We start from the raw sequence: 22,947 nt of genomic DNA, 5'->3' as shown, positions 1-22,947 counted from the left end.
CTCTAATTCTGTTTTGGATACAAGTGAGCTGTTAGAATTTTCTGGATTACGCCACAAGTGTCCCTGGTTTTGAAATCCACCTCCCTTCATCCATCTTCCTTCCCCCTTCCCTTCCCTGCCCTCCTCTTCCTCCTCCTTCTCTCCTTCCTTCTCTCCTTCCCCCTTCCCCTCCCCTCTGCCCCCACCCCTCCCTCCCTCTTCCCTTCCTCAAATACTTATGGAGGATTTTGTAGGCGTGAAGGGTGCTCACCTCCTGGAGAAGATCCTAGTTTGGGATTCTTCTCTTTCCCAAGGAGGTGCTTGGTTCGCACAGGTCCTCTCGCCACTGTGGGCCCCAGCACTGTTCTAGACAAGTGAGTCCTCTTTGCTTCTGTCCTCCTTGGCCCAAGACCTCATTCCCCAGCGAAGGTCTCCCTTCCTTTCTTTTCCTTTCTCTACCAATCCACTGACTGATCGGCGCCCTCTCTGACCCTTGCTTTGCACAGAAGGAAGACTGTTGGGAACCGAGACACTGGCAAATCCAAAGTTCCTTGTGTTTTTAGGGGCTGTGCATTTTTGCACACGCAGAATCCTAGCAGGTTACAGTTTAAAGCAAAACTTCCTTTAGCTTTTAAAAGTGTTTTCTTTGGACATGACCTTGGGAACAGAATCATGGAAGAAAGTTGTAAACTCGAGTAGAAACTTTGAGCTTTTGGATCCATGAAAGTACACGAGGAGCCAATTAGAAAAATACTTTTAAACAGCTTCACAGTCCTGAGCTCGTGTAGGGCACTGTTGGGTTTTACAAATACAATCAGCTTATTTCTTAGTTCCGAATGATTGAAGCACCATCATTATCTCCTCTCTCCTCATGGATATGAGGATAACTGTGAGCTGAGAAACAGACAAGGGGAGATTGAGTTACTGAACAGGCTCAGCCCACTGGTGCATCATGAAGCTAGCTTTTGAACTCCAGGAGTCTGGTTTTACACTCTCTTCTTGTCCGAGGTGTCACTCCCAAACCAATGGTCCCACCCCCCACTACATTACCCTGTCAGTAAGATATGAAAGTTGGGGGTAAAGGGAGTAGAAGACAATTTTGTAAGGGCTGTGCTTATTAAATATTAACTCACTTAATCCCTACACCATTATGAAGCCGGTACTACCGTTATTGCCCTTCATAGCTGAGGAGGAATAGAAAAGGTAAGCAATTTGAGCAGTGGAAAGCCGGGATTTCAACCGAGGTACTGGCGTTTGTGTGCTTAACCACTCCACTGTGCTATTTTTGTACCAAGTAGAAGTCAATCTACTTCACATTAACCATCGAGAGAAAAGGTGTGTTTCTCTTACCTCTGCCATTCCCTCAACCACCTTCTGCTTATCCACCTGCAAGATCCCATTCTTTGCTGTGCGAGACACCCGTAGCTCGTGCCAGTGGCCAAGGGTGAGGGGTTCTTCACTCCTGTTGAAGGAAGACACAGTGTTAATTTTATGGGTCAACTTGCCTGGGCTAAGGGATGCCAAGAGAGCTGGTACAACATTAGCTAGAACACTCTTTCTGGATGTGTCTGAGAGTGGGCTTCAGAAGAGATTAGCTTTGCATCGGTAGATGGTGCAAAGAAGATCCCTGTCCCCGAGTCTGGTGGCATCACCCAACCTGCTGGGGCCTGAATAGACCTGGTAGGTGGAGGAAGGGAGAATTGGCTTCTGCTGTTGAGCTGAAGCGTCGATCTTCTCCTGCCCTTTGGCATCGATGCTCTTAGTCCTGGGGTCTTCAAGATGGGGGCGGTTCTGAGGCCTTTGGATTCCGACTGGGATGTGCACCACGGACCTGTTGGTTGCGAGGCCTTCAAGCTTGGGTAGAACTACACTACGAGCTTTCTCGAACTTCCAGCTTGCACACGGCAGGCCACGGCACTTCTCAGTCTCCATGATCATTAAGCCAATCCCCTCCCAAGCTACCTTTTTCTACATATAGAGAACCAGAGCCTGTCGGCTCTGCGACTCTAGAAACTGAGCCTGGATTAGTATGTCAGGGCTATTTTCATCCATTTAGTTATGAGGAGCCTGGTGCCAACCTGAGGTGCACTAATTCATGTAGCAAAAAGAAAATAATCCACACCTAGTAACAACAGCAGATGAGCTACCAGTTACTGGATCTGTTCCTAGTGGGAGCACTGCATTTATTGTATTATGCATCCCTCTAATAATCCTGAAATGTGGGGACAGTGTATCTGGTTTTGTAGACATGGGTGACACGAGGGTAAAATACAACCATAACTGAGCACAGGCTTGGAAGGTTCATGAGCTTCCTGTGGGTGATGGTGCAAAACAACTCACGTCTGCAAACATCCTTTGAAATGCATGGACAGAGGAAGGACGGGAGGGAGAGAGGGAGAGAGGGAGAGAGGGAGAGAGGGAGGGAGGCAGGGAGGCGGGGAGGCGGGGAGGCAGGGAGGGAGGGAGGACGAATGGATACAAGGATGGCTAGATGTGATAAGGCAACTCATTAGGTAGTGGTCAGAGGAATGGTTACTGTATAATTCTTTGCACTTCTCTATGTTTAAACGTTTTCATCACAAAGTACTGGGGGTGTCATTGTTCGGATGTGTCCTCTAAAGTTCAGTTGTTAGAAATTGAATTCCCAAGGCAGCAGTACCAAGAAATGGGATTTCTGCATGGTGATTAGGTCAAGAGATTGCTGTCATTATTGTGGGAGTGACTTCGTGATAAAAGGATGGATTGAGCCTCCTTCCTCCTCCTTTCTTCTCTCTATGTCTCTATCTCTTGTGTGCACATGTGTGCATACGCACAGTGGTTTAAGCCACCGCCTGAGATGTCCACATCCCATATGGGCGCTAGCTTGTGTCCTGGCTGCTACCCCTCCTATCCAGCTCTCTGCTAATGCACCTGGGAAGGTAGTTTGGGCCCATGCCACCCACATGGGAGATCTGGATGGAATCCCAGCTGCCTGGCTTCAGTATGGCCCAGCCCCAGCTGTTGTGGCTATTTGGGAAGTAAACCAGTAGATGGAAGATCTCTCTCTCTCTCTCTCTCTCTCTCTCCTTCTCTTTCTGTAACTCTGTCTTTCAAATAAATAAATAAATCTCTAAAGTAAATACATAAGTACATAAATAAATAACCAACCCAGTCCCAGGGATTCTGTTCCAGCAGCACAACACGGACTAACAGAAGGGGAGACAGAGCTCGTGTTTTGTGATACTGTGTCAAGGATCAAAATTACCTTTATAAAATCCAATCACTAATTGAAGGTAGCAACACTTGAAGTTTAGATGATATTTATGGGAGTTTCATGCATTACATTAAATAGTGGGGTTTGCAGAAAGGGTATAATGATTGCATGGGTCATTCCAACGGTGCTGCGTTCCTAGCCATCACTGAACCTCCCAATTACTTTTCGGTCCTGGATCTTCTTCAGACAACAACGAGGAATGGCAATGGGCACAATTATTGAAGGGTCACCACCCCCTAACTTGATTTCTTTCTTTTGTGCTGGCGAATGCTTTTGTGATTTGTCCTTAGCAATTAGAATTTAATCACCTTGCCTAAATCAATATGCAATAAAGAAACAAGCGGCCCTTTTTAAGTGGTCTATCTCCATAATAACTAACAGCACCACTCTCACGTCCTGCCTCACAGAGGTCCTTCAGGGTCAACACCCTGCCTTCCCCCAGCACAGCGATATCGATCATGGCTATAAAGAACTCATTCCAACTGTCTCGATTTTTGAATCAAGTTCATAATGAATTTGCCACCTTCTCCTCCTCCTCGAGCTAAAACCATGTGGCCAGTTCCTCAGCTTCCTGTAGTTCAGGCATACACTGCATTTTCTTGATGAGCGGAAACAGCTTCCAAGGGAGCAGCTGAAGCATCAACGGGGCTGGCTACTGTCGGCTTAGGCTGGGCCAAGGATGGGCCAAGGACCCAGAGGGTGCCTCCTTCCTTGGACACTCCTGCCTCATTTCATCTTCTGACACTTGGTTCCCACTTTCCTTTCCCGACAGTCCAGGAAGCAGCAATTTATGTCTTAAAAATTTGAAAGCACCTTGTGTCAAAAACAGGCACGGAGTTATGAAAGGGAGAAACGCGGGATGTGTCAAGGGTCCTCGGGCCTGGGATGGTAGAGCTGGCGCTGCCGCCACCGAGAGGCAGGGCAGAGAGGGGCCTGTCCGGGAGGGGGGTTGACCAGCCCTGGCCTTCCCTGCCTCTCTCTGGTCACTCCTCATTGAGAAAGAAGCCACTGCCAAGTGCAAGGTGATATTCAAGGTGTCTTCCTTTCTCAACTTGACGTGTAGTTCCGAATGACTTGTTTAGGCTGTTTTGCATAATCATATGTAAATGGAATCAATTAAATACCCACCAAAATTGTCATGAGATATGGGATGTTTTTGCATAATCAGAGGTACAAAAATGTTGTCCAATTCCCAAGGTGGGAAATGTCACCTGGGCGTAGCAGTTGAGCCACAAGGACAAAAACTAACCCAGTGCCCTTTTTAAAGAATTGTTGAAACTTAACACTGTGAAGATGTCCCAGCAGCCTTAAAAAATGATCAGCCATTCAGGGTGATGAACAGTGGTGACATCTCCCCTGTAGACTCTTTCTATAAATGACAGGTAAGCAATACGGATGGTGACCGTATACAGCTGCCATTTCCCTTACAACAACACACTGACTGATATCCCGATCCAGGGCACCGTGGAGCAAGACGTCCTACTGAATTTCAGAAGAGCAGAATCAGGCAAGTGGAGCAACAAGAGGCATGCTGCCATTAAATGACCGTGCGTCTGGCTTGAAGGTTAAAACCAACATGGGAGGAACGATGTAAGAAGGGGGAGACATAAACAAAGGAAAATACTACACCTGCTAAGCACAGACGCTGAGAAATTCTGATACATGGCCTCACCTGCATGGGAACAAGCAGTCTCCTAGATGACCCCACAGTACAAACTTCGTAACAGGAGGGGCGATCGGACTGCTCCGACCAAGTCTGAAAATACCAGCCAGTGTTTTAGGAGCATCCATTTACCGCCATGCAATTCCAACTACTCGCCATACACTGGTCAGGGCACGGATCTCTGCACTGTTGGTGACTCATTGGCAGTTTCCATGACAGAAATAGTTCAAGAGGAAAGTCAGAATTTAAAGTGACACTGCCAAGGACGTTTCTCTTCAATGAGATTTGCTGGTACTTTTTTTTCCTAGCCGACACACATACACCATATGAGGTGATGGTTTGTTAAGTTTATTAGGTTTCTAATGACAGCACCGTAGGGCCGGGGTGGAGACGAGGAGTCTACCCCCACCGGAAGCAGGCCCACTTCCCATGGTTCAAAGCAGAGAAGTGCTACCTGCTGGGTAGCCAACTTGTGCAAAGGCAGGAAGACAGAATATAGAGGAAGTCTGAAATAGGAAGTAGACAGAATTCAGGAGCTGGACCGCACCGGGGAGACGGGAAGAGCATAAGCAGGGGGCTATCGTGGGGTGTTTCTGCAAAGTGGTTACTCATTGGCATTCTGGAGGGGGGAACTCCAGCAGGTGGCAGCCCTCACCTGAGAACACCAGTCCCAGAGCCACAGTCAAAGCGGAACTCCACGTGGCCCCCCGCCATGTTGAGAGACAGGAAGTCCTTGCTGTCCGTGTCATAGCTGTACAGGAGGACCCCGTCTCCCGTGTCCGGCCGGAAGGTGATCTCCAACTCCATGAAGGACAGGTAATGCCGGGGCTCCAGGGGCCAGGGCGTGGCGGCGAACGACTGCAGAGACTCTCTGAACTGTGGGATGCTCAGGGTGAAGGCTGCGGAGAAATGCAAGGGTCAGAGAGCCCTGCACTGGCTGGTTCTGTCCCCACCGCTTGCTCTGGTCCTCCGGGGTACAGTCCTGCAGCTCACTGCACGGCTTCCCTGCAGCAATGGAGGACCTGAAGGCACTAAAACAGCCACTAGACAGTGGGGACCTGTGTCCCCGAGTGATTGCTGGGAGCAGGGCTGCTCACAAGCCCCCACAGGCTGCAGTGATTTGTGAAATAAGAACTGGCCTGGGGCTGGTGCTGTGATGTAGCAGGTAAAGCTGCCACCGGTTCAAGACCCAGCTGCTCCACTTCCGATCCAGCTCTCTGCTATGGCCTGGGAAAGCAGTAGAAGATGGCCCAATTCCTTGGGCCCCTGTACCCACGTGGGAGACCAGGAAGAAGCTCCTGGCTCCTGGCTGCAGATCAGCACAGCTCTGGCCATTGTAGCCATCTGGGGAGTGAACCAGTGGATGCTTTCTCTCTGTCTCTGTCTTTCTCTGTAACTCTTTCCAATAAATAAGCAAATCTTAAAAAAAAAAAAAAAAGGTTGGCCTTTTCTTCTAAAAGCTACCGAATTCTGCAATGCTGTGACAGTAGCAGTTACCTTGACTCATGCATCCCGGTCACAGGAGACCTGAGATTGTTACCCGACTAGAGTACTGTAGATCCAAGTCTGAATTACTCGTGATGCCACGTGACTAGCTTCGCAGTCTGAGTCACAGTTTAGTTTTCATTTTGGAAATCAGGAAAAATTAAAGCACGCTCAAGCCCACGTGGCTTTGTAAAATCTCTGAAATGTTGTTATCTGTATGCATTTTTATTTATTTATTTTGACAGGCAGAGTGGACAGTGAGAGAGAGAGGCAGAGAGAAAGGTCTTCCTTTTCCATTGGTTCACCCTCCAATGGCCGCTGCGGCCGGCGCACCATGCTGATGCGAAGCCAGGAGCCAGGTGCTTATCCTGGTCTCCCATGGGGTGCAGGGCCCAAGCACTTGGGCCATCCTCCACTGCACTCCCGGGCCACAGCAGAGAGCTGGCCTGGAAGAGGGGCAACCGGGACAGAATCCAGCGCCCCAACCGGGACTAGAACCCGGTGTGCCGGCGCCGCTAGGTGGAGGATTAGCCTAGTGAGCCGCGGCACCGGCCTGTATGCATTTTTGTGTTTGCATGTGTGCGCATGCATGTGTTTCAATGAAGCACATATGTGTGTGCATGTATAGATTTCCATATCATATTCGGTACTGAGATGTTGAGAGCAGAATCTGTCAGCAGAACAGTACAAAGAAGAAAAAGCAACATCACTTTTGGCCTATCACATTGCTAAGGTTTCTGCTAATACTTTCACAGTCTTTTCTTTGAAACTGTCAGAAATTAGAACATGCACTTCAAATGCTTTGAATTCAGTCTGATATAAAGCACACAAGATAAGCTTTTGGCAAGTGCTTTGAGAGGCACGAAGAGCCCACCCGCACTCATCATCTATAAATGATCTAGTCTTTGATCGGTTTGAAACCTGGGCACCCAGAGAGACTCCAAGTGGTAAGAAAGATCCTCTCATCCCTCCCCTACCAGCAACACTGATGTGAAAGCCACATCCATGGGAATTCACACATAGGGAGAACAGTGTTCCTCTCACCGTCTTCACAGTGGCGACCTTTGAATCCGAGCGGACACAGGCAGATGTAGGAGTCGGCCTTGACCGCCGTGCAGGTGCCACCATTGACGCACGAGGCCTCGTCACAGATTCCGCTGCTGCATTCCCCTAAACACGGAGCGGGAGTTCCACAGCCCATCAGCACGTGGGCCACTCCCCAGCATGCCAACAGCTCTCGGTCCTGAACAGGGGAGGCGCCCTTCCCCTCCTGGCCGCCTCCCACCCCGCCCCACCCACCCACACAGCCGCAAGAACTTCTCTTTGCTGGATTTTGGCCTGTCCCTTCTGACGAGCTACAGAGCCTTTATGTAAATTGCGGTGGTTACAATCAATCACGTAAGAAGTGGCTGGGCAACTGTATGACCCCCGACAGAGATGACTGAGTTGTTGCTATTCTAATCCATCTCACGGTGGTTCCCCCTGGGAGTGGCTTTCAATCCCTCCAATACCAGCAGAGGGTTTGTGTTAAAAGCATTCTAATTTGCATGACCCCAATTAGCTTAAGTGCTCCCGCCTTGTCGGTTCATAGGATGAGTGGGGACAGCAGGGAAGGAGTTAAGCAGCCGTGTGTAAGCTCATTGGCTCATGAGAACTGTTGACTCTGCTGTCTGGGTCAGGGAGGGCTCTGTGATACCTTTGTGCGTGGCTTCCAGAACCACGCCACCCACCTCTAAAGTTTCCATCCTAGGAGCGCCAGGGAGCAGCCCTACAGCCACAAGCACCGAAAGGCTGGACATCAGAGGCGTTCGGCCCAACACTCTCATCTTCAAGGTCATCAGAAGTGAAAACAAACCGACCTCCTGGGCTACCGTTGTGTGCCACTTTGCTCTTTCTTTTGGCTTTGGGTGGAAGGACCCCAACCCAGCCCAGAGCACCTGATGATGGAGGCGGGGGTGCTACTCTCTGGTCCCTGAAGGGTCCAGCTGTGCCCCCCATCCCTCCCCCAGCACTGCACCCGTATGAGCTGGGGACAGACCCCTGTGCGAGCAGGGCGAGTCTCCTTTCCCCACCCATCATCTTCTTCCACTGAACAGATCCAGTCTTCCCTCTTCATTAAGACTCCTAGGAGGAGCGGGCAGGACTGGGCAGCCGGGGTGCACCCAGGAAAGGAGCCTGACCTCACATACCATGAGAGAATTTAATTAGGGCCCTCCGAAAGGGCTGTCGCCCCAGCCAGGGCAGGGTTGCTCTGTGAATTGCAGCTCAGGCAGAAGGGCTGGGGGTGATGGGCGGCTTCTCTGTGGGCACAGCCCTGAAACCACCATCCCCAGCACTCACAAGTCTCCCAGGCAGACTCCAGCTTTGATCTTCGAGAGCCAAACTGGCAGGTGCCTGTGGCCCCGCCGATCCCTGCGGGCTGCGATCGCTTCTCGGAAAAGGGCTGACTCCACGGCAGGAAGTGGAGTCCTGGGGTTTAGACACACATGGAAGAAATGACTGCGTCTGCACTGGGACGGTCTTATTTTGAAGAGGTGAGGGCGGGGTTGGGAGAGGGCCCGGAAGAGGGTCAGATCTATCTCCCCACCACCCCGCCAGGCCGGCGGTGATTCAGCAGTGTCCGCAAGGAGGGCAGACAAGCAGAGCTGTGAGGGCACGGGGGTGGGGGGGGAAGCTAAGAACTCCTCTGGGGAGGGACACAGGGCCTGGACGGGCAGAGCGCACAGCCAATGGGGAGGAATCCAGAGAAACAGGAAAGAGAAATCAGCGATTCGTTCTTGAGTTCCAGGATGGAAAAAGACTCCTGCATGGTCTCAGGGTTTGTCGCTTGCAAGACTGAAAGAAAGGCGACAAGAGTGAAGGAAGGAGGGAGGCTGGGAACAGGCACTGGCTGGCTCAGACCCTCATGGGAAGGAAAGAGGCCCCCAGGATCCCTGCTCTGCAGGGGTGGCGGGGCTATGCCAAGCACGATGCTGGTGTGAGCTGGAGAGAGGACCTGAGTGGGTGCGGATAAGCCAGAACTTGGACAGGAAAAATAGTACAGCTTTATTTTCCCTATCCTCGGGCCGAAATTGAGTGTTTCCTGCAGCCATGGATGCAGGTGACATACTTGCCGTATGAGCAGGAGTTTGTGACTTGAGACCAGCAGCCCTCCCGGCTGTTCTCCCGTTCCACTTGTGGCAGACATTGCAAAAATATCATTTAAACCCTTTGCTCCTTTGAAATCGTGTAGTGATTTCACCCACCGTTAAATCATGTTGTTCTTTCATGCTTTCCAGAGAAGCACATATATCATTGTAATATCAAAGCCTAAAAATATTTTATGGCTTATTTCAATATAATTGTTTCCTCGCGTACTATGCTATAGATTATTTCCTGCACTTAAAGACATCATTCTGGGCCCAGGTGCTTGGTGTGTAGCAGGTAAGACGGCCTGGGTGTGAGTGTCCGCTATGATCCAGCTGCCAGGTCCTCTGAGAGGCAGTGGTGATGAGCCAAGCACCCGAGCACCTGCCACCCACGGGAGAGACCCAGACTGAGTTCCAGGGTCCTGGCTTTGGCCGACCCTAGGCTTGGCTGCTGCAGGCATTTGGGGAGTGAACCAGCAGATGGACGATCTCTGTGTCTCTCTTGTCTCTCTGCCTTTCCAATAAAAAAAATTATCCTCCTGAGAAGTCCACAGGTTTCACCAGACCGTGAAAGGGGTCATGGTGAGGACGTGTTAAGAACGCTTGGGCCCTGGAGAAGGGCATCCTGACTGCAAGGCGCCCAGGAAGCCGGGAAGGACGGGCCCAGAGAGTAGACGGACACGTTTACTTCCAAGAGAAGGAAACTCCCAACCCCGAGGGTGCGAGGAAGAAAGCATGGGTGCTGACGGGGAGTCAGTGCACCCACCCAGCTACTGAGCACTCCTCGTCAAGATAAAGGAACTTTGAGCCCAGCCCTGCCTGCTTGTGGATAAGCTACCTAACTCCTAGAAGCCCCACTTCCTTCATCCTTACAATGGGTACAATAATTTCTGCCTCCTAGATAACAATGTCATCTTCTTATATGAGGAGAAAATGAGAGTGAAGAGAAGGAGTTTGTCCCGTGGCCAAGGATTGGAATTTGGGGGCTGGCACTGTGGTATAGCAGGTTAAGCATCTACCTGCAGTGCTGGCATCCCATACAGACACCGGTTCAAGTCCCGGCTGCTCTACTTCTGATCCAGCTCTCTGCTATGGTCTGGTAAAGCAGCAGAGGATGGCCCAAGTCCTTGGGCTCCTGTACCAACATGGGAGACCCAGACAGAAGAAGCTCCTGGCCTCTGGCTTTGGATCTGCCTGGCTCCAGCCATTGCGGCCATCTGGGGTGTAAACCAGCAGATGGAAGACCTCTCTCTCTGTCTGTAACTCTGCCTCTCAAGTAAATAAATAAAATCTTTTAAAAAATAAAAAATAAAGAAAGAATTAGAATTTGATCACTTCTGAAACCGAGCCTACAGAAGCTCTTCTCACGTGGCTGCACCTGCTTTGCCAATGGACTTGGTGTGTCAGGGTGTGGGGACGGACTTGTTGGCTGCTTTGTCCAGTGAGACCATGCCACGAGTCACAGAGAGGTCCAGGCCGGCCGCAGCACACAACCAAAGGCACGTGGGACAACACTGTTGCCATATCGTGGTGCTCAGGCCCAAGGTCATCGCCTATGCAGGTCCCCCACCTCCCTTCTGAAGTTCTACATCTCCCAGCCCCCCAGGCTTGCAACCCAGGTCACTATCACCTCCCTGGCCCACGCCAGAAAGACAACCCCACAGGAGTGTCCCACACCCACAGGGCAGCTGCTCACCCACGTCAGCCCCGCTGAGTGCTTTGCCCAGTGGCCAGGGCCTCATGTCAATTCTCTTCCCATTCACCGCCAGCGACTGCACACAGCCTTGGAAGCCCCGGTTGGTTCCTGTGGCTCGGACCAACCAGTAAGCGCTGGGAGCTCCACCAACGTAGAGCGGTGTCCGGAAGGTGATTTTACTGTACTGTCCCTTTAAGAAAGAGGAAACGTCCATGTCACTAAAGGGCAGATAAAGCAGGACAAGTTCGGATGGATGAGGCTCTCCGTGAGCATGTGGGTCGCAGCCCCTGAGTTCAAGCTTCCATTAGTGTTTCTCTTTCAGCAATTGCCCGCCTGAGAAATTCAACCATGCTTTGCACGGGAAGCTCTGAGCCTGCCAGGGGGCTGGGTTTCCAGAGAGATGAGTGAGGACTGCCTGGAAGGGGAGACAAGAGCCGGCCAGAGCCACAGCCACCCCGGCAGGCAGTGGGGCAGGCGGTGGACTGCACCAGGCGTCCCAAAGGGCTCCCTCTTCCCCACGCTGACAGCAGCTCGCTCTGTCCCTCGGCCGCCCTCTGTACCTCCACAGGGGCCAGCGGGGGTTTTGCAGGTGAGTGGGCTGACCCTGGCCCCTCCCCTGTCCTCGTCACCCCTGCACCATATCCTGCAGGAAAATTGCCAAGTAGACTGTGCTGTAAAATCCTCTGAAATTGACTTACGGACACAAACTTTTTTAATTTTTAGTTTTCTTTTCTCTCTCCCCTCCCTCCTCCCTCTCTCCCTCCCCCCTCTTCCTTCCCTCCCTCCCTTCCTCCCTTCCTTCTTTTTTTTCAGTGTTAATGACAATGAGGTGGGGCAATTTCCAATCTTCTAATTTTAGACCAAACCAGAGTCTGGACTGCAGGTTTTGAGGTTGCCAAACAGAGAACTGAATGTTAGGTGGGATGAAATTAAGATCCTTGGTTATTATTATTATTATTATTATTACAGAAATATATCAATGACTTGGATAAAAGGGCCAAAAAGGACGTCGGGGAAGGGCACATTGGCGGAACATATGCAATGCCAAGAATCTAAGCCAGGGAAAGCAATCTGTATCCTTTACGTGCTCACTACAAGCAAGTAGAAAAGCTACATTTTTGTTTTCTAATGAAAATATGAAGAAAACTTGTAAATAGCAGACTGAGTGAGCGAGGCAGTTTCGCGGTGCTCGCAGTGGGTGTAAGGTTTGATGACTTTGTTTGCCAGCCCCTGGGCTACTCCGCTTTCGTGAGATCAACCACGTGCTTTCTTGGCTTCTTTCAAGATCCTCAGTCTTGCTTCTGGGTCCCATTCTCACTCGCTGGTCCTGTTCCCTGATCCAGGATCATAACAAGCTATCTGACAGCTCAATCTTTTTCCCTAGAGCATTAAGTGCAGTTCGGGGTAGTTCCTTTTGCAACATCCCAAAGTTTTCAAGCCTGGCCTTGGCCTTTCTTTGATGAGTTTGCCCTCAGGTCCCTGGTGCTAGACAGAGAAATGGAAATACCCTGGAGTTTGCATTCCCCCAGGACAGCCCTTAACAGTTTGGGAAAACTTAGATACAATTTATGCGGCAGAGCTTCCCTATGGGGGTCAGGCTAAAGCCATCCATTGCAGAACTTCCGAGAGCTCTCTCTTGCTTACTTCCTTCTCTTTCTGTTCATCTTCTCCTCCTCCCCGGCTTCCCCTGGGAACACCCCCCTAACGCAGCCTGTGCACAGGACTCCTCACCTCAGGCTTGTCTCTGAGCTTAAGACAGACCCAGCGCCTCCCAAGCAGGGCGAGCAAGCATTGCACACCTGTGCTTCTGCTCCTGCCACTGCCGTGAAGAGTCCCAGCGGCACAGACGCACACGGCGCCCCGAGGGGCCAGAAAACCACAGCCTTCTCACCATCAATTCTTACGTCCATTAAAATCCGAGCCTCGGGACTGGGAAAACCAGGCAGGGAAGCTCCTAGAACCCCAGTTCCCGCTGGCCGCTCGATCCCTTGTGTACCCTCTTCGACAGATTTGGGGAAGTTACTTTTTGAACGCATTCGGCCCGGACAGGGCGACGGCTGCTGAGATCCGCTGCACTCCTGCACGCGTGTGTGTGACCGGGGCAGCTAGAAACGGTCTCCCTGCGGCTCTCCTCATTTGGCCTCAGCCTTGGCGGTCCACAGAGAGCATCCTTCCTCCCTGAGACATTTCCTGCAACTCGGTGACAAAGTCCACCATCCACACCTTCCTCTTCTCTAAACTAAACAGTGGCGTCCAATCAGCCCTTGAAGGAAGGGTATGTCATCCGCCCACCCCTCCCAGGTGCGTCTTCCCATTTGCTGTGGCGCTCTGACAACGTGATCACAAGTATAAATGTAGTTCTCTCTAGAGGACCGGGGGGAAGTGACCAGAATGGAGCTGGATTGTCACCTCCCTTTTTCTACATGCTATACTTCTGTTAATGCATCCTGCAGTGTCTTTAGTTGTGCCCTGTTCCTTGATCACTATTGAACTTCCTTGCTTTAAACCCTAAGACATGTTCCCATGTGCGGCTTCTACTGCAGCTTCTCCATACGTCTTTGTCGTGGTGCTCCGGACCCAAGCTGGAAGCTTCATTTTTCCTGTGGAACTTCAATGGATCGCGTTAGGCCTATTATTCTGGTACCAACTGACTCTGCGGCTCACATACCCTGTCTTCTCCCTCGCTAGCAACATGGGCAGAAGCGACCGCCTGGATCCACGCCCGCCAGGTTTGGGTTCGTGTCCCTTTACAACCACGAGGGCCGAGATGAAGGGTTTTTTTTCTGTTCGTTTTTAAAGACTTTTGGCTCAGCAAGACAGAAGCTAGAGACATGCACACCAAGGCTTTCTTGTTCCATCTTCCTGAGAGAACCCGGGCACTGCCTGATTATAATTACAGCCTGGGTTCCTAATCCAAACTGTGTGCTCTCCACACAGTCCTAAAATGGCCCAGAGCACAACCAAGCGGCGGCGCCCCGGTGATTGGCTGAGTAGCCCAAAAGTCCCGTTATTTTACCACTTCCTCCCAAACCAGGTGGATGGGTGGATTTTGCCTGCTTTCGGGCCCATTTTCTACAGCCACAGGATTGCACCATCTCTGCTTTAAAAGGAAGTTCTGTGTTTGGCATTAATAATGGGTGCTGGCTTCCAAGAGAGGCCTCCTCTATCCCTGGCCTTGATGGCCTTGTGGGAAGAGAAACAGCTCTGGACACACAGCCCCAGCACCCAGAGGGCGTGGGCGCGCCACTGAGCCAATACTTGCACGGTCCAGTTTATCCTGGTAGATGTGGACGGGGAGTGTGTACTGAAGACCACCGCTAGGGGGCGTGACACGGGGCTGGAGCCCATTCAGCTTCGTTGCACGGGTTGGTCATAAAAACGGGCGAATGCTGCACACTCTACCTCGGCTCTGTGCGGCGAGGCTCTCCCGGGACAGACTCACCTGGGACTGGCCCGACACCGGGGTGCCATTGTTCAGCTGTAACAGCCCGTTCAGCCCATCCCTGTAGAGCGTCACCGTGTGCCACGCCCCCAGCTTGATTCTGGCCTCGCTCACGAGGATGGCAACCCCAGTTCCGCAGTTAAACCTGGGCCGGAGAAAAAGGAGAGAGGACGATTCTTTGATGAATGAACTCGTTATGTTTTTAGAGTCACGGACGTCACTTCTAGCCCCTGGCCCCTTGCAGTCTCTGTTCAGAACCGGGCTTATGAATCTCAAATGCAGCTTATGTCTATACACGGGAGAACGGGCCGCCTCCTTCCCAGCGTGCTCCCGGGCTGGGCACCTGTCAAGGGAGGGCTTCTCTTACCTGATCCTCTTGCAGATCAAGCAAACGCCCTGGGTGCCCTCCGTTGCCTTTCCTAAGACTGCTGATGCCTATAGTGGGTTCAGGCGCAGCGACCTGGAACGTGAGTCACTGTGCCCGCGGGGTGCCCTCCCAGGACTTGCCCCAGTTCTCAGCGGACGGGCCCAGCGGTGTTGCTGAGACGTACAAAGCCAGGTCTCTGCGTTGGCTTTGGCGAGCTGGCCAGCCCTGCCGTGTGTGTCCTGCCAGGTGCCAATCCTGGTGAGGCTCACGGGCGGCCCCAGCTCAGGTGAAAGGTGAGGGACAGAGAAGCACCCTCAGAAGTCTGCGCTATTCTCCTTTGGTTCCAACCCCCAGGGCCCGGGGTGCCTGATGGGAAGCATGTCAGTCCTTTCTGGCCACTGTCCAACATGCCACCACGCCTCTAACACGTGAGCCTGGGAAGGAAGCGGCCAGCACTGTTCTGTCCTTGTTAAGAGCCGCTTTATCTGCCGCCCACTTCTTATCTCCTGACCCTCAACAGAGTGGGATGGGGGAACAGCCTTGCCTAGAGGGGATATCGGGATCTCTCAGTGGGAGCTTCCAAGTTGGAAAACTACTTCCAGGCAACAACGGCCGTGATGCTAAGAGTATGTCCTGCCCACCACGTGCTGGGGTCTGACAGGGTTGCATTCGCTGCCTTGGATCTTGGTGCCTAACTTTAAACTTCTAGGAGTCCAACCATTTCGCAAAGGATGGGGACCCATGTTCTGGCCTAAATGGGGTGTTCAAAAGACTCCCACTTAAACAAAAGTTCTTTTTATGCTAAATACAAGAATGGCTAGTGTTTCTAAGTGCCTGCTCCTGGGTCTTCTTATTCAGTTCTAGGGATAAACTCATCCAAGTCCTCAAGACAGCCCTGTGTGGAGATGCAGGCAGGAGAGGTTATCGGCTGAGGGTCAGGCAGCGGTGCCTGGTGCCCTTAGGATCTCAGCCAGCGTGCTACGGAGAAGGCCAAGGCTGATGTGCCCTGGCCACCGACAGACAGCTGCTATGCATGCCTCTCGTCCACCTGCAAAACTTGCCCCTCGGAAGACCACACAGAAGCTTCCAAAGCGTGCTGGGCGAGAAATGATGGGGCAGAGGAGGGAAGCCATAGTTCAGCACGGCCCTGGGCAAAGATGAGGCTGGGACTTGGGCCTCTAGAAAGCGTTCGGGCACAGAGGTGGGGAGCACCTGGCCCACAGGCCATCTCAGGCCTGCAAGATCATTTGGTCTGGCCCTATCAGCAGGAGGAACTCAAACTACTATGAATATAGCAGGTGAATGTTTAGGTTGGCAATTTTGTATGGGCCATGAATGATGTTATAAATATCCAAATGGTCCTTGGCAGAAAAACAGGTTCTCCACCCCTGCTGGGTCTTCCTTGCCTTCCATGGTGTTGGCCAGATTTGCCACCAGGAGCTTAGGAGAAGCCCACCGGCTCCTCATTATGTGTGTGTGAGATTTCTCTTTGCACGGGATCTAGGGCCGGGCCAGTTCTCTGCGGGCACTCAGCAGCCAGCGGCTGGGGCCAGGGCTATGGCACAGCAGGTCAAGCCGCCGTCCGCGATGATCTGGCAGGAGCACCAGTGTGAATCCCAGTTGCTCTGCTTCTGACCCCTCGGATGCTCCTGGTAAAGCAGCAAAAGAGGACTCAAGGGCTTGAGTCTCTGCCACTCATGTGGGAGACTCAGATGGAGTTCCTGGCTTTGGTCTGGCCCAGCTCCGGCTATTGCAGCGTTTGGAGAGTGACCTGGAGGATGGATGACCTCCCCCCTGCTCCCTCTCCCCCTCCCACCCTCAACTCTGCCTTTCAAACAAATCAATCAATCTTTAAAAAACAAACAAACAACAACAACAACAACAAAAACAGAAGAAGAACCAGTGGTTGTTGACTCAATGGATGGTTCCAAAGTTCCCAAACTCAAGGTCCGGAGTTTCCTGACGATGCTGGTTGGCCAGTTACTTTGTACAGTGGCCCAGGCTCATCTTCTCTTCCCATTGGACCCATCCTGTATAGATCTTATTCACACAATAAACATGTAAGCATTCTGCAGGACAGGGCAAACAAGCGCACGGCCCTTTAGGCAGCAGTTACCTGAACTGGAGGGAGCGTCGGACGATGGCCAGGGACATGAAGTCGCCCCTCCCGTGTTCGCTCTCCCCACAGTAGAGCAGTAAGCCATCCTCCGCCTCTGCCTGTCAGTGGACAAAAGCCCCACGGCAGTGAGCACCTCCTCCCCTTCCCGAGAGCCCCATCTGGAAACCCCCGTGAATACGAAACTTGGGCATTCTCCTTGGCGACCCTATTTACCAAAGGGCAGGCAGGTGGACTCCAGTGAATTCCCAGGTACCCAGCCCAGTTCCTTTTCAATAAATGAATGGCTGTGATGGAAACAGTGTGTGAGGACTAGCAATGCGGGGAGAGGAAGGTGGCACTCGCTCTGACCTGCTCTTTATGTGGCTGTGTGGACCCAGCTGCAGAGCTGTGGGAAAACCAGATGCGCTCAGAACCATGGTCACATGGCTTGCCGGCTCGCCAGCGTCAAATTCTGTGCTCACAAAGAACATTCCTTCTTTTCCATTATTCTTTTACCTGCACCTTTCTCCCTCTGGGGAGGCACGCAAATTTGCTCCTCCGCATTTTATCAGGAGAACAGGATGGTAAAAAATACGCAGCTGATAGCCCCTTGCTCGCTGTCTCAGCAGGGATAGGTCATGTCTTGGGCACTCAACACCGTGGGACTCCACAGTGTGGGACCCATCTGGACCCCAAGGCGGGCTCATTTCCAGACCTCCCAACATTTTTGTTTCTTTGGAGCTGCTCTGTGAGCTGAAGTCATGGGTTGAATTCTGATCTGCAGCCGCTTTCAGTCAGGGGATCCACAGGGCTCTCACCACAGGCCAAGGCTGTGTACAGCACAGCCACTGTATGTATTCAGTTAGGGCCATTCTGAAGAAGGCAGAGATGGGGCTCCTTTAAAGGGGTTTGGGAATGGAGGATACATTCTTTCTTCTGAAAGAATGTGTGTGTGTGTGTGAGATCTCTGTTACAACCGACATCCTCACTGGGCAGCTTTGGGCCAACCGCTTTCCTGGCTCAGTGACAGACCGAACGCACCCTCCCACTGCACCCTTGAGGATGAGAAAGTGCCCATCATTCCTGCTGCCCTGTGGGCCGCTGGAGGAGGTGGCTCTGGGTCGCATTCACCCTGGGCCGCTCCCCTCAGCATTTTCTCTCCCTCTGCCCCTGCCACGTGTTGGAGTAAGTGTGCAGACTTCCGAGCGGTAATCAAACAGCTCTTACCCTAAACTCAAGAGTAATCTGAAATGCCTGATAGGAGTTCTTCAGAGGCTCGAAAGTGATGTAGGAGTGGCCAAAAAACTGAGGGTACTGTATGGCAACATCTGGAAAGAAAAACAGACGACACGGAAAATGCTCTTGCCTCGTTTCTTCAAAAGCAAAAATCAATGTCTGCCATTGCCTGGAGGGTACCTGGGGGAAACTTGCTCAACTTAGCTCGCTGTTCTCTCTGGCTACTCGTTACACTGACAGTTCTCCTTCTGGGGGAGCTGGAGCTTCTGAAATACTTAGAAAGAACCTGCATTGTTGGAGACTGCACCTGCTTCCCTGAGAAGCAGTCCGGCACTTCCAGACGCCTGTCACCACTTTCCAGCAATGGATGTGTGTCATGGAAGTTGGCTCAAGGGTTGTTCTTCCAAACCCGCACACACATGCTATGGCTACAGTTTTAGAAGAGATGGCTGCACAGAAAAGCCCACCTCCCCAGGGTGTGTAGGAATGATTACTCCAAAAGGACTGCATGTTGGAAAGCCACAGCAATAGGGCTGCTGGGGGCGGGGATGCGGTACAGCAGATTAAACAGCCACCTGCTATGCTGGCATCCCACTTAAACAGAAGCTGGAGTCCTGGCTGCTCCACTTGCATTCCTGCTCCCTGCTAATGTGCCTGAGAAAACAGAGGAAGATGGCCCAAATGCTTGGGTCCCTGCCACCCACCTGGGAGACCCAGATGGAGCTCCTGGCTCCTGGTTTCACCTTGGCCTAATCCCAGGCATGGTAGCCATTTGGGGAGTGAACCAACTATGGAAGCACTCTCTCTCTTTCTCTCACTCGCTCTCTCTCTGAAAATGCCTCTCAAATAAAAAGCATCCTTAGAAAAAGAATTAGGGCTTCTATCGAATTACAAGCAATGGAAGCTACCTCCCAGTTTTCAGAGCCAACCTCATGACAAAACGAAGAAGGTGATTATCTTATAAAGCAAATAGGACCCAGATGTAGACTACAAACCGCCCTCCGGCTCCAGGTCTGGCCAACCCCCACCCCCTCTTCCCGGTCCCCAAGCACCTACCTTCCGAGCAGCTGTCGCCACCTTTCCCCAGGTTGCAGTGGCACCGCGAGCCCCCCCACGTGTAGTCATTGACACAGAAGCTGTCGGCAGAGCACAGGGTTTCATCACAAGACGCGTCAAAGAGCCTGGGCATCGTGGCCATGCCATTCGTCCCCTTCCGCTCTTCTGGAGTGGGCTGGGGGGCCACCTCGGGCGTGGGGAGCGAGGCTGAGGTAGGGGGCACAAGCCTGGGAGCGGCCTTGGGGTTAGGCAAGGACGTCATCTTCTTTTCCACCACGAGTTTCTTCTTCCCTCCTTGGGTCGCAGGAAGTGGTTTAACCTGAAGCCAGAGAGGGAAAAGTGGCCAGGAGGAACACAGCAGTAAGGAGGGCTTTCTTTGTGGCTGCTGGCTGATATTGGAAAATACAGGCACTGTCGCTACTTCCCAAAACCCCGAGTGCAGAAGGCGCAAATGGCACTGATGTATGCTCGAGACTTTGAGGCCCAGAGATGTTTAGTAGCTTGTCCCGTATTGTGAAAGGCGATGGTAGCACTGATGCTACAGGATTTCCTCTCACTGCCACTAGTCACAGACGTGGTACTTTGTCAAGGGGTTGTTCATGTCTGAGTGGTACCTGGTTGTATAAGATTTCACTTGGTGGGAAATCTAGATATGGTTTCACCAGGCTGTGACGTCTGCAGGCAGGGCCTGCCCACCTGTCCATGGAACATCAGCGTGGTCACAACTTCTCTACGTGCCTACTGCTAGCTGATGATCACGTGGGGGCCTCGTTGTTGGAGGAAACAAGGAAGTATTAAAAGCAAATGGGCTAGTTTAAGTTTTAAGCAAAATGTTCACAGTCCATTGGCTAAATTGTCTTGTTTGGCAAAAAAACAAAAGCACAGATAATTGTTACCTCCTCAAAGGAAATATCCAAATCTAAGTCATCTTCAAATCCGTCATCGTCATCACTGATTCCCACGTCGGTGACGTAATGGGGTCCATAGCGGCCACTGCCTGCTTCCTCGGTGCCTTCCCAAAGAAAAGTAGCACAGCTTCGATCAACATTCGCCTTCGCTCTGTCTTCTAGCCTAACTCAGCCATAGGCACAGCTGTGCCTTATGGATCAGCAGGTACAGGAAACATACAAGGAATTCAACACAAAAGAGGAAGCGTCCATGACCAAAAACCATAAGAAATGTTTCCTCTAGGAAGAAATCAGGGAACTATGCCAATTAAACCCAGAGAGAGCTACCAGTTTATACTGCAGGCTGGCAAAAACGGGAGGCAGGCAATACAGAAACACCAACAAGGAGGGGATCAGCGGGGACTCAGCTGCAAATGTTAGAGGCATGACCTGATCCTTGAAAATATTTAACTAGGTAGAAAATGGTTTCGTTGATGTAAAAAAGAATTGTAAGAGTTGGAAACTCTGCACCTGTGTGTGTGTGTGTCCTTCTTAGCAATAAAGCAGCATGGGCTGAGACTGCACTGAGAAAAAAAAAAAAAGAAAATGGTTCTAGCTTTTGACCCAGAAACTCCACTTGGACTCACAAAACCTAGAGAAACCCTTGTGCACGTGTTCCCAGAGGCATGTGCAAAACCAATTTGTTAGCAACAGAATTTGCGATAGTAAAAATTTTAAAAATGCCCCAAACACTTGCTTACTATTTACAGGAATAACCCACAACCCAAATGTCCATCAACCCAGAATGGATAAGTGAATTACACCTCGTCTGTGGAGTGCAGAACTATATAGCAGGGGAAATGGAACGAGCCACGTGATGCATCATATGGCTTAAGCTCACATGACTTCATGCAAAAAAATGCCAACTTTCAACAGATCACCTCCAGTTTGACACCACTTAGGAAAAAATCAGCAGACGGCAAAGCGCCATGTATTATTTAGGGATCCACAGGCATGTGACTTAAGCTCTCACGGAAAGCAAGGCAAGGACAATCACAAAAATATCTAGTGGAGGCTGGAAGACGGATGTGAATGGAGCATGATGGGCAGGGGCCTCAGGTAGTAACATTGTAACATTCTGTTCTTCAAGGTAACTGCTGCCTGTGTGGATGTTTTACATTATATATATATATATATATATATATATATATATATATATATATATACTATGTATAAGAGCACGTGATTTTTTTTTTTTTCCGACAGGCAGAGTGGACAGTGAGAGAGAGACAGAGAGAAAGGTCTTCCTTTTGCCGTTGGTTCACCCTCCAATGGCCGCCGCGGTAGGCGCGCTGCGGCCAGCGCACCACGCTGATCCGAAGCCAGGAGCCAGGTGCTTCTCCTGGTCTCCCATGGGGTGCAGGGCCCAAGGACTTGGGCCATCCTCCACTGCACTCCCTAGCCACAGCAGAGAGCTGGCCTGGAAGAGGGGCACCCGGGACAGGATCAGTGCCCCGACCAGGACTAGAACCCGGTGTGCCGGCGCCGCAAGGCAGAGGATTAGCTAAGTTTTTGGCACAAAAAATATTATAATAAACAGTCATACATCCTACAGAAGCTTCATGTCGTATGCTGAGGCCAGTGATTTCTATGGTTCTTGGCAGGTCAACGGGGTCTTTCAGAGCCAGAGTAGGCTGCAAAAAACCCCTAGTGGATAAGACAAGGCATTTTCCTTAGATTTTCTTTTTTATCTAATTGAGGTGGGGAGAGAGAGAACATGCGAGCGTGCCTGCTCCCCTCCTTTCCACTGGTTCACCTCCCAGAAACACGCTGGAGACAAGAACCCAGTCCAGGTCTCCCGTGTGGCTGGCAGGAACTCAATTCCTGAAGCTCTCCTCACTGCCTCCCAGAGTCTGCACTATCAGGAAGCCAGGAGCAGGTGCAGGAACAGGAGCTGGAGCACAGAACTGAACCCAGATACCCTGATATGACGTGGGGGCCGGGTATCTTAACTGCTAGGCTAACAGTTGTCATCCACAAAACCCAGTGATCGGGCCAGTGCCATGGCTCAATAGGCTAATCCTCAGCCTGCAGCGCCAGCACACAGGATTCTAGTCCTGGTCAGGGTGCCGGATTCTGTCCCAGCCACTCCTCTTCCTGTCCAGCTCTCTGCTGTGGCCGGGGAGGGCAGTGGAGGATGGCCCAAGTCCTTGGGCCTTGCACCTGCAAGGGAGACCAGGAGAAGCACCTGGCTCCTGGCTTCAGATCAGCGCGGCGCGCCAGCTGCAGTGGCCATTGCGGGGTGAACCAACGGAAAAAAGAAGACCTTCCTCTCTGTCTCTCTCTCTCACTGTACACTATGCCTGTCAAAAAATAAAAATTAAAAAAAAAAAAAAAACCCAGTCATCTGCAAGAGCCCTGACTCACGCTCCACACAGGCAGCAGCACAGCAGGTGGTGGCCTTGCAACAGGCCACTCCATGTGGGCACAGCGACCGGCCCTACACAGAGCATGCCCGGCCCCAGCCGGTAGGGCACACACAACACCGGCAGCAGAGGCTCCTGGAGGCTGCTGGTGCCCACCAGCTCTTACACATCCAGTGCTTGGACCGCTGATGGAAAGAAAAAAAAAGATGACATTTAAGTCAGAGATTGTCT

General features: G+C 51.6%; 1 protein-coding gene across 2 annotated transcripts in view; it reads right to left on the bottom strand.

The window, feature by feature from the left end:
* The window catches only part of EGFLAM (EGF like, fibronectin type III and laminin G domains), a 179,527-nt gene that overhangs the window by 30,450 nt on the left and 126,130 nt on the right, over positions 1–22,947 (bottom strand). For both annotated transcript variants that reach the window (XM_062212122.1, XM_062212121.1), the window contains exons 8-16: positions 20,300–20,415; positions 19,404–19,722; positions 18,339–18,439; positions 17,130–17,230; positions 14,647–14,791; positions 11,205–11,394; positions 7,425–7,550; positions 5,551–5,794; positions 1,330–1,441 (exon numbers count right to left, since the gene is read on the bottom strand). In XM_062212122.1, the coding sequence (XP_062068106.1) occupies positions 1,330–1,441; positions 5,551–5,794; positions 7,425–7,550; positions 11,205–11,394; positions 14,647–14,791; positions 17,130–17,230; positions 18,339–18,439; positions 19,404–19,722; positions 20,300–20,415 (1,454 nt within the window). The remainder of the gene's footprint in view (positions 1–1,329; positions 1,442–5,550; positions 5,795–7,424; positions 7,551–11,204; positions 11,395–14,646; positions 14,792–17,129; positions 17,231–18,338; positions 18,440–19,403; positions 19,723–20,299; positions 20,416–22,947) is intronic.

This window comes from Lepus europaeus, chromosome 15 (genome assembly GCF_033115175.1).
Source record: "Lepus europaeus isolate LE1 chromosome 15, mLepTim1.pri, whole genome shotgun sequence".
NCBI lineage: Eukaryota > Metazoa > Chordata > Mammalia > Lagomorpha > Leporidae > Lepus > Lepus europaeus.
The sequence above is the reverse complement of the archived record's forward strand: the minus strand, read 5'-3'. Positions and strand labels throughout refer to the sequence as shown.